This window comes from Spinacia oleracea, chromosome 4 (assembly GCF_020520425.1).
Source record: "Spinacia oleracea cultivar Varoflay chromosome 4, BTI_SOV_V1, whole genome shotgun sequence".
NCBI classification, from domain to species: Eukaryota; Viridiplantae; Streptophyta; class Magnoliopsida; order Caryophyllales; family Amaranthaceae; genus Spinacia; species Spinacia oleracea.
Window position 1 is genome coordinate 162,974,466 of NC_079490.1, and position 10,205 is coordinate 162,984,670.

The 10,205-nt window shown below is 38.2% G+C and overlaps 2 protein-coding genes across 3 annotated transcripts; one reads left to right on the top strand and one right to left on the bottom strand.

Moving 5' to 3' along the window:
- Nucleotides 1–995: 995 nt before the first annotated feature.
- LOC110792218 (uncharacterized) lies at nucleotides 996–6,948 on the bottom strand. 2 transcript variants are annotated; one of them, XM_021997028.2, is made up of 11 exons: nucleotides 6,361–6,948; nucleotides 6,187–6,279; nucleotides 6,012–6,076; nucleotides 5,259–5,313; nucleotides 3,973–4,062; nucleotides 3,769–3,853; nucleotides 3,545–3,640; nucleotides 2,737–2,921; nucleotides 2,572–2,663; nucleotides 1,497–1,596; nucleotides 996–1,386 (listed from the first exon to the last, which is right to left on the bottom strand). In XM_021997028.2, the coding sequence occupies exons 1-11, from the start codon at nucleotides 6,409–6,411 to the stop codon at nucleotides 1,342–1,344; spliced, it is 957 nt and encodes a 318-aa protein (XP_021852720.1). In that variant the 5' UTR covers nucleotides 6,412–6,948; the 3' UTR covers nucleotides 996–1,341. The 2 variants fall into 2 exon arrangements, with proteins under 2 accessions (XP_021852720.1, XP_021852721.1); XM_021997029.2 differs by having other exon boundaries at nucleotides 2,572–2,660; nucleotides 6,361–6,883.
- LOC110792236 (uncharacterized) lies at nucleotides 6,790–8,070 on the top strand. Its single transcript, XM_021997054.1, has one exon. The coding sequence runs from the start codon at nucleotides 6,790–6,792 to the stop codon at nucleotides 8,068–8,070; it is 1,281 nt and encodes a 426-aa protein (XP_021852746.1).
- The last annotated feature ends 2,135 nt before the right edge of the window (nucleotides 8,071–10,205 follow it).

Here is a 10,205-nt window from a genome sequence, read left to right on the forward strand (position 1 = left end):
AACATAAGTAATTAAGAAGGAGAAGTGAAAAGGATGAATATAAATGATGATCTAACTAAAAAAGTAAAATACTCCGTAATATCAAGAGATGACATGTGACAAAGCTTTTACGCAAATTCAGATTAATATTTAGGGATAGATATTATCTTTCTTTTTTAAAACGAATTAAAATGACTGAAGTATTTCTATTTGGAATCGTCTTACGTCTAATTCCTATTATTTTGGTCGGATTATTCGAAGGTAGTATTGTTACATGAGAAACTAATGTGACGAGCTAAGCCCAAGTTGCAAGATATTATGGTTCACCAATCACCACCGGAGGTCTGGAGTTACATTTGTATAGCATGAAAATTGTTAGAGAACAGAACTTCAGTGTTTGCATTCTTTACTTTAATTTCAAGCAAAATAGTTGAGCCAGCATGAGCATACTCATGCAGTTCAGAACTGAAAGGTCTTTGTGAGCGCAGAAACTAGTTCATCTTAAGTTTACATTTGATCAGGCTTCCCTAGCCATTGATGTATAGGAAATTTCTAGAGCTGGCAAACGTAACGTGTCGTATCGGGTCGTGTTCGTGTCGAATATAAATGGGTTGGAAAAATCTCAACACTAACTCGACCTATTTAATGAATGTGTCGTGTCGTGTTGACCCGTTTAACTAATCGTGTCATAATCTCTTGACACTAACCCGTTTTTTTCGTGTCCGGTTCATGTCGTGTTGTCGTGTTTGTTCGATAAAGTTGGCTTTATTATAAGGTTTGTAACCGAATACATTAAATTTTTGGTTGATTTTTCTTGATCGATTGAAGTCGTGTCAGTTTCGTGTTGAGAATCTCAACACTAACCCGACCCATTTAATTAAACATGTCGTGTCGTGTTGACCCGTTAAATTAAACGGATCGTAAACCTTGACACTAACCTGCTTTTTTGTGTCCGGTTCGTGTCGTGTCAGATTTTGCCAGCTCTAGAAATTTCCGCTGAATGTTCTTAGGAGAAATTATTGCACATTGTTGTATAATTAATAACCACTCGATAATCAAAAGAAACATGAGTTAACCATGTTCCTGACATATCAAATACTACAAAGATTTTCACATGATGTTACTGATTGATATACACAAGCTGAAACCTCCATAATCATGAACTCTCAAATTCACTGGAGCTGAATCCTCACTAACATAAGTTTCCTCCATTTTTCATGCACTATATCTCCTCTACTGCGGTGCATCCAAACGAAGTAGATACAACATGAATCTATTAGCACAAAAGTTTCTTGATTTACTGCATCCTTTGAGGTGTAGGGGAGAAAGGGGGTGTTGCCAATCAATCATGACGTGACGAATTCACATTGTTCGAACTAGTTCAAGTGGCAATGTTTCCATTGCAAGCTGCACACGGAGTAAATTGAGAAAACATGAGAAGTTTTGAAATGGAAAATATATGCACGTACGTAAAGGATTGTATTCTCTATGCGGAAAGCCAAAATTTACAAACTCACCCATAGTCTTGGTGTTCTAGGATCAGATTTGGGGTGCAGTTTGCTAAGCTCTGACTGAAAGCTGATAACAATGGAGACCTTGAACTCAATTGAGAATGGACTGCAGATTTGTCACATTACAAATCATTCTCCGAAATTCACAACTAGAGGAGTCAAACGACATGCTAATGTAAGAACTGTAAATATAACTGAACTCTGTGCATACAGCATAATTATTAACTGAATTATACAGTTGCTTTTAACTTCAAATGTGATCAGCTGCCTGTTATATAGAATGTTATTCTGAGCCGTTGTTGAAATTTTTGCTACCAAATTTAGCCAGATGCTTAATAAGGAAATACAAAATCTAACAAAGACATCGGATTTTAAAAGGCTATATACAAAATCTAACAAAGGCGCTATTCGGCAAGGCATCTTAGCTAAAATGAGAGCCTAACTGAAACAAAAAGTTAGCTTATTACTTAGACGGATTGTTGATAGCAACTAACTGAACGCCTTAATGTCTATTGAGAATTCACTTACACTCTGTTTGGAAAGAAAGATAGAAGGGAAAGGAAAGGGAGGGAAAGAGGAAGAAGGGACATGGTGAGCTTCATTTTCCTACCAAATCTCTCCAATTTTGGAGGGATGGTGTTTATTAAGGAGGGAAGGAAAATGGATCGCTCCCTCTCCCTCCCCTTCCTCCCCCGCCCCTTATCCAAACAAAGGGAACTTGTTCCCCTTCCTTTCCCTTCCTCTTATCCAAACAAAGTGTTAAAGATTTCAGACAATATAACACACCTTAAACTATTCCAGTACCTATCCATTACAATGACAATTTTAAAGAATATTGAACGGCTTTTATAATTAATTGACGCAAATTTAACCTATGGAAAGAGAGTGAAACATATCATTTCATCTGTTCAGCACTTCATGTATTTAATCACCGCATGCACTATGAAGATGTGCAGAACACTCAGCTAAGTGGCAACATGATACAAGTGATATTAAAACAGGAAAAAAAAAAAAAAAAAGAAAAAAAAGATAAAAGATAAAAGATAAAACTCATCAAACATATACAAATGAAGATACTTACCCAGCTAAGACTGTTGGACAAGTTAAGAGCCGTGGAAGTAAGACATAAATGGGTAGAGACAGGCCTCGAGAGACATCTCCATCTGCTATCTGCTAAAAGGTGAGGAACAAGTTAATACAGTTCAGGAGAACTACTTTGATTGAAAGGTTAGTTTAAAAGATCAACCTGAGTAGTTTGAATCAAAGTTGCTTCTGATGCAATCCTATCTCCAACAAGAATGGATTCCACACGTAACAAGTGGATATCAATGGACTGTATTGGCAATGCAGACGCTTCTACAGTCATCTCCCCTCTGAGGGCACATGACAATGAACATTGAGTTGGTATTCTGCCACTTACACGGAAACCGCCTGAGAAGCAACATCTTAATGAGTAAGATATTGAGAGGGAAGCACTAGTTGAAACCTAAGAAAATAAGTACTCCGCATTAATTATAATGGCCATAAGCAAAACTTGAGTGGTAGTTTTTTTTATTATTATTATTCTAAAAGAAAAGTACAAACTTAAGTGGTAGATTTACATATGAAGCACAGAAAAGTACAAACCAGGCGGAGCACGTCCTTCAGAAATTAGAAAATCCAACCACAAAACTACTCCGTACAACATTACATCACATTATCCATAGCTCTCACTCTCGGCAGGGTGAGGGGGTGTTGGATGTACGCAGTCTTACCCATGCAATAACAAACAGGTTGTTCCAGTAAAGCAATAATATCGACATCATACTAGAACTGCAAATGTCTCTCTAAGAAAATCCTAAATATGCCTGTTCCTAAACTTGCATTTTTGTTGTTTTGGTAGAAAATTGCCTTTTTCCTGTTCTCCCTGTATCCAGATAGAAGTATACATCATAAGGTCTACTGCACTGGAATGCTAGCGTCATATAATAATAATGTCTTTCCAAAACGAAACACAACACTCAAGATATCAATTTTAAACCAGAAAATCTTGGGGGTGATCATAGTCATCATACCTGATTTTAGTTCTGAAAGCAATGGGTGCTTTTGGGTATCCTGCGTGATATAGAACAGCACGAGTTCAGGCGAAATAGGCAGCTCAAGAAGTTCCGCTGAATAAGGAACACCGGACATGTTAACTTTGTAGCTATTCTAGCTAATATATTCTCCCCAAACACCCCCCATCCCTCTCAGCACACACACCACCAAGCATCCAAACCAAGTAGTTAGGTAGTGGTACCTTTTTCACTTTCAATGATGAACTCTAATGTTGCTGACAATGACTTGTGCAGATAACCCCGTGCTACTTCTACAGTTAGCAGATACTGAGAGAGGATTCAAATTTTAATTAGAAGCCACTTTGTCACATCAGAAGAACAAATGACGAAACTCCAAATGAACGGCACAACAGAAATGCAATACGATAAAGTCAGCAATGATATACCTGGATGCTTATATCTTCCCCGTGGAATGTCTCGTAAAATTTTCCTGATTTACTCTCTCCTGGTTGTTTTAAGGTCAAAGAAAAAGGTATCTGTCAATTTTAAGGACGATTATCAGGTTAGTGAAGTGCATAAAAATAACAGAAATAATGCAATTTAACTTATTGGCTCTGATGTCACACATGCAAACAACTAATACACTACAAAATAATCATTTTATAGAGACGAGGAATTTCATCTCTATATAGTCCAAATCCGTCTCAAAATGATGCTTAGAGACGGATTTGAGACGGGAATAGGGCGTCTCTATAGAGGGCGTCTCAAAAAAAATTGAGACGGAATTTTTGCAAATCCATTACAAACTTGAGACGGAATTTTTGAAACTCCATATACAATTCCATCTCAATTTTAATTTAGAGACCAAATTTTAGTAACTCGTCTCAAGTTTGAGACTTTTATTGTATCCGTCTCAAAATCCATTCTAATTGATGCATAATTTTGTAGTGATAAGACCGTGAGCACTTCAGAAGGAAGAATTATGAACAACAAAACTCATCTGAGAATCACAAACACTTCTAATTATCCTAAAAACGGCCTCTGGTTCAATTTGGCAAAAAGAATAACAAACAAATGTCATTGTCTTTTGTTCTCGAGTACTTTCATTAACTCACCACCCTAACTAGGAAGATCCCCTCATTTCACCCTTCTCTAGTGCAGGCAACATAATGAATGTGATGAAAAAGAGAAGACATCATCATTATTATGAGGAAAAAAATAATATGACGTTTATGACACTAGTTCAACAAACTAGATCATAGGAAAATGGTGTAATACACTCAAAATGGAGAGTAAAATATATTTTTGTTGCTCCATCTATCTTAGGAAAATAAAACAGAAAGAGAAAGGCATTGTGTTCAAATCTATGAACACAGAAATAAATCCTGACATGAAAATAATTGTCCGTTCTCCTCTCACAGAACAAGTAAAACATGATAAGTGAGAGAAAGAGGTGCAGAGTTCATTTCATTTCGACACATATACAGATGATGCCCCTTCGGCATTTTAGAGGTAGTAAGCAAAGAAATCCACACATCAAAATAGCTAGCATGGTTTCAAATGTTTTGCTTTCAGTTCATATACGTCCATACAATTTGCCATTCACCTATCAATATATACACAATTCTTCAACTTTAGATAAAGAATACTATGGTAATGGTAATGACCTAAATTAACTTGTTCGCAATTCTACTCACAGTTTAATTATAAAAGTAAATCTTAAAGATAATACCTCGGTAGTTCCTGAGCTTATCTTTCCAGAAGGTCTAATTTCAACACTCTTCTTCCTATTTCCAAAACAAAAAACACCAAATTAGAGCAAAATATATGCTTACGATGTGTTTACAAGATAGAAGAGAAAGGAATGGAAGAGAAAGAAGAGGAAGGGGAGGAAAAAGAAAGGGAGAGGGAAGGTGAGCTATATTTTCCCTCCAAATTCAGGATGGTTTTTATTAAATAGGGGATTCTTTCCCCTACCTTTTATCCTTCCCTCCGGAAAAATTAGTATTCACAAACTTTAAGGATTCAAAAAAAATAACAAACACCATCCCATATGAATTATTAAACCATAAAAATTCACTACTCCATGTATTAGCTCCGAAATGTAGATGAATATGAGTTAACCCCGTGTAAATCGTTACATATTCCAAGAAAAATTAACCATCCCCTGAATGAATACTTTGATCAACTTTAGAAAAATTAAAAAATGTAGAGAGAGCCACATAGGGAAGCAATGTAGATGGATTCAATCTCAAGTCTTGGGTACCACTAACTAACTAAACTAATTGGCATCCACAAATATTATATAATAAAAACAAAGCCAAAGTGAACAATTTTGTGGAACAAAAGAGAAAATCTGATCATCATCTTCCACCCCAGAAAGGATATCATTTTAACGAACACATTGATTAATGCGTAAACTAAGAAATTAACAAAATCAAGGCAAAAAGTAAACAAATTTATGGAACAAGATAGAAAAACATACACAATGGTAATGGGTTTAAGAACTCCAACAATAGATTCAATAACCCCAGCTGACCCTCCACGAACCTGCAGTAACGAACACAAATAAGTCCAACAAAATCCCCAAAAGGGTGAAATTTCATGAAATTGATGGGACTTCTGCAATTGAAATCAAGGAAGATTAAAAGGGTTAAAACCTGGAGATTGACTGAACCATTTACAGTGAGACGAACGCCATAATGGGATATTGAAGATGAAAACTTTGTGATGATTTTGCCTTCTATTTGTTCCTGATACGAGGGGAATATAAAATGAGGAGAGAGAAAAGAGAAGAACTAGAAGGGGTTTGAGGGTTTGGAGAAGAAACTGACATCAGGACGGTAGATGCGGTTTGACCGGGAGAGTTTCAGCTCTACTGACATCTTTGATTATTCCGGTTTCCAATTGATCGCTACTGGAGACAATTCTTGCTACGGGGTACAGAGTACTTCACAGTTCACACTCGGAGGAAAAACCCCAATTTAACCCGGTGAATTACACAGCTAGATCAATTAATGTTTTCGTTTGTGTATCAGAGCATTTCCGCAAAAAATGTTTTCTCTCTCTAAAATCTTTTCTCCACCTTCTCTCTTGATCTCAGAGAAGGCCTCTAGGGGTCTTCTTAGGTTCAAGGAGGGGTTTCCTTCTCAAATTTCTTTTGTGTTTTTTCCTTCTTGTTTTGCAGGTGCCTGTCCATTTCGTTCACATTTCAAGCTTCGTCTTTTAGTATGGAAACAAATCAAGCAGTAACGACAATCGACATGGGTCATGATCCTAGTAAGGATCAACAAATTAACGACGTTAATATGATCGATCATGATGCCCAACAACCTCTCTCATCCCCTGCCTTGCTTCCTGTGTCTTTTAAAGAAGCAGTAGCAGGAAATTCACAATGGTTCGAGGAAGCAAAAAAAATTCAAATCACTTCTCTGGAATGGGAAGATCAAGATGTTGATCCTCCTGACATCTCTAAAGCTGTTCAATTCCCAAGGGATACTTTGAACAAGCTTAGACAACCCTGGAAACTCACTCTTATGGGTAAATGCCTAGGAATATCGGTTCGTCCTTCCTTTATTACTCAAAGAGTAAGAATTATGTGGAGGCCAAAAGGAGGTTTGGAGGTCATAGATCTTGGCCAAAATGTGTATCTTTTTAGATTCTCAATCCAGGATGATTATGATAAGGCACTCTTGGGAGGTCCATGGTTTGTTCTTGACCATTACCTGATGATAACTAAATGGAAACCTAACTTTAGGCCTTCAATGAATCCTTTCGACTCGATGACAGTTTGGATTCGATTTCCAGAACTTCCAGTGGAATATTATGATAAACAAGCTCTTTTTGAAATCGCAAAAAAGGCTGGCCAACCAATTCGGGTCGATTATGCGACGGACCATTTAACCCGCGCAAGGTATGCTAGAGTTTGTCTGGTTATTGATCTCAATTTTCCTCTTGTTTCAAAGGTATGGGTTGGGAATCAGTGGCAGAAAATTGAATATGAAAATATTCATTCTCTTTGTTTCTCCTGTGGGAAGATTGGACACTTAAAAGATAAGTGTCTACTTAACCCAATTAGTCCTAATCCTAAACCGCCTTTTCCTAATTTGATGTTGCATGTTTCAAGCCCACCTTCGGAAGTGCACTCCACCGAAAAATCCACTACACACCAGGCCCCACCAACCATTAACAAACCCACATGCCTTATGTCAACAAGTCAACCCAATTCCTCTTCTGTTGCCTTGTTGGATTTAACTAAGCAAAACATTGATTCTTATGGTCCATGGACTACAGTGATAAATAAGAGAGGCCCAAGGCCCAACAAACCTACCCAGCCAAAAAACACGATAACCCAAACTAAATCCAACTCATTGATCCCTCAACCCAACAAAAACAAAGAGAAAAATAAATCGAAAGTTCCATGGAAAGGAAATCATTGGCAGATTCTGGAAAATGAAAATTCAGAGAAAAATATTATGGAAAAGGAAGTTGCCTTTAATGCAATTGGGGAAAAAACCTTGGGAATGATCAAAATCCCTCATTAAATCTCTCTTCTGAGCAAGAGAACGAAAACCCTTCATCTTCAGCTCCAACTTTTCAATCCCCAGATTTACAAAGCCACGTTGCATCACCTACAATGGCCAATTCAGCCGGTGCCCCTTCCACTACCACTTCATCTTCGCCTTCAAATAATCCTGGAAAAACTTCAATCACTGTCTTCTCCCCTTCCCTGTCTTCCCAACAACTCAATGAAAAAAACAACCATGGAGAGAAAACCCCAATTCCCTCGCCTTCGCAAGCAACGAGCATCAAGGAGAGCCAAAGCTCGCCCCCCAACTCCATCATCATCCCCACCGCTTTCATCCCCATCACCCATCAATGCAGCAACACCACCCCCACTGTCTCCACCATCAACTCCGACCAACTTCAACAACTTGGAGAATCACAATGCGGGGAACTCCAGAACTTCCCTAATGTTTCGACTTCCATTCTCTCCTTACAACCTGCAGAAACCGATAACTCGAAGAACCAAACCTCTCGACCCGACAGCCAACCCATTCATTCCACCAAGAAGCTCATCAGCACCGACGCTCCGACTCCCATGGGCATCGATAGAAACACCTCCTACTCCACAAAAGATTGCATTAATGCACAGTTCTCTTCTCCGTCTTCAGGAGTTCCAAACACGATCCTCCAACTTGACCAACCCACCAACCAATCTTTCCCTGAAACAACCAATTCAACCTACTCCACCCGCTCTTCTTCCACAACCATTCATTCCACCTCCAAGAAACCCAGCAGACTATGCATTGGAGTCAAATCCAGTAGAACTAGACTTAGAACGTCTAGCAAACCATACAACAACTTACTCGATCCAAAAAGGGGTAGTGGGTGTCAAGCTAGAACTCCATTACTGGGGAGTGATCAATGGAGGGGAGAAGGAGATACAGGCAATGGTGTCACCCCTCAAGATGAAGGACATTGTGCTGATGGAGATGCTACCGAAGTGGAAAGACTGGGAGGGATTCTTTCCATGGATTCCAGTCAATGATCTCAAAGTTTCAGGTTTCACCCCTTCTTCTTTTCCTGACCTTAATATGAAGATTGTAATTTGGAATATTAGAGGTGCTACTAAGAATGAGTTTATTCCTTATGCTTGGGATGTCATTAACAATCACAAACCATCCATTTTCATTCTACTTGAAACTAAAAATAATGAAGACAGAGCCAATTGTGTGGCTAAACACTTAGGTTTTGATAAAGTCTTGGTTGTGCCAGCTGAAGGCAGAAGGGGTGGGCTTTGGATGTTCTATAATCCTCATGTTGTTTCTCTTATCATGCACACTGAAAAAACCCCTAATTACTTTCATGCCCTGTTTAAACTCAACCCATCTCAACCTGAAGTACTTATTACTGGTGTTTATGCCCCAAGCACTAGCACTAAGAGACATGAGCTGTGGGCTGACCTAAAATCCTCTCTCCCTCCTCCTACTACCCCTTGGTTAGTTTTAGGAGATCTTAATGAGGTGACAAGTCAAGCTGAAAAGTCTGGGGGAAGAAGGTTTGTGGGAAGTCAATGTGCTGACCTTAATGTGCTTGCTGATGCTGCGTCTTTGGTTGACCTTGGGTTCAATGGGAATCCTTTCACCTGGAGCAATGCTCGTGAAGGCATGGATTTGATTTGTGAACGTTTGGACAGAGCTCTTGCAAATCCAAGCTGGATTAACACTTATCCTCATACTCAGGTATTACATTTACCTAAAATCTATTCTGATCACTGTCCCCTTTTAGTCAATATTTTTCCTGAAAAATTAGCTGGTCCCTTTCCCTTTAGATGCAAAGAACTATGGCTTTCTCATGAAGCTTTTAAGGATTATTTTCTTAGTAATTGGACAGCTGCTGATATGAATTTTATAGCTGGCCGCAATAATTTTCTGAATTCTATCCAGAGTTGGAACACCAACATTTTTGGGAATTTGAGAAAACAAAAATCTAATCTGCTGAAAAGAATTGATGGTTGTCAAATTAGTTTGGCTAAACGTTTTTCCCAGTTCATTTTTGACCTTGAAAAGAAACTTCTTTTTGAACTTAAAAATATTTATCAGAAAGAAAGAATCATTTGGGCTCAAAAAGCTGGGTTGAATTGGAGAAAGTATGCTGATTGGAATACTAAATACTT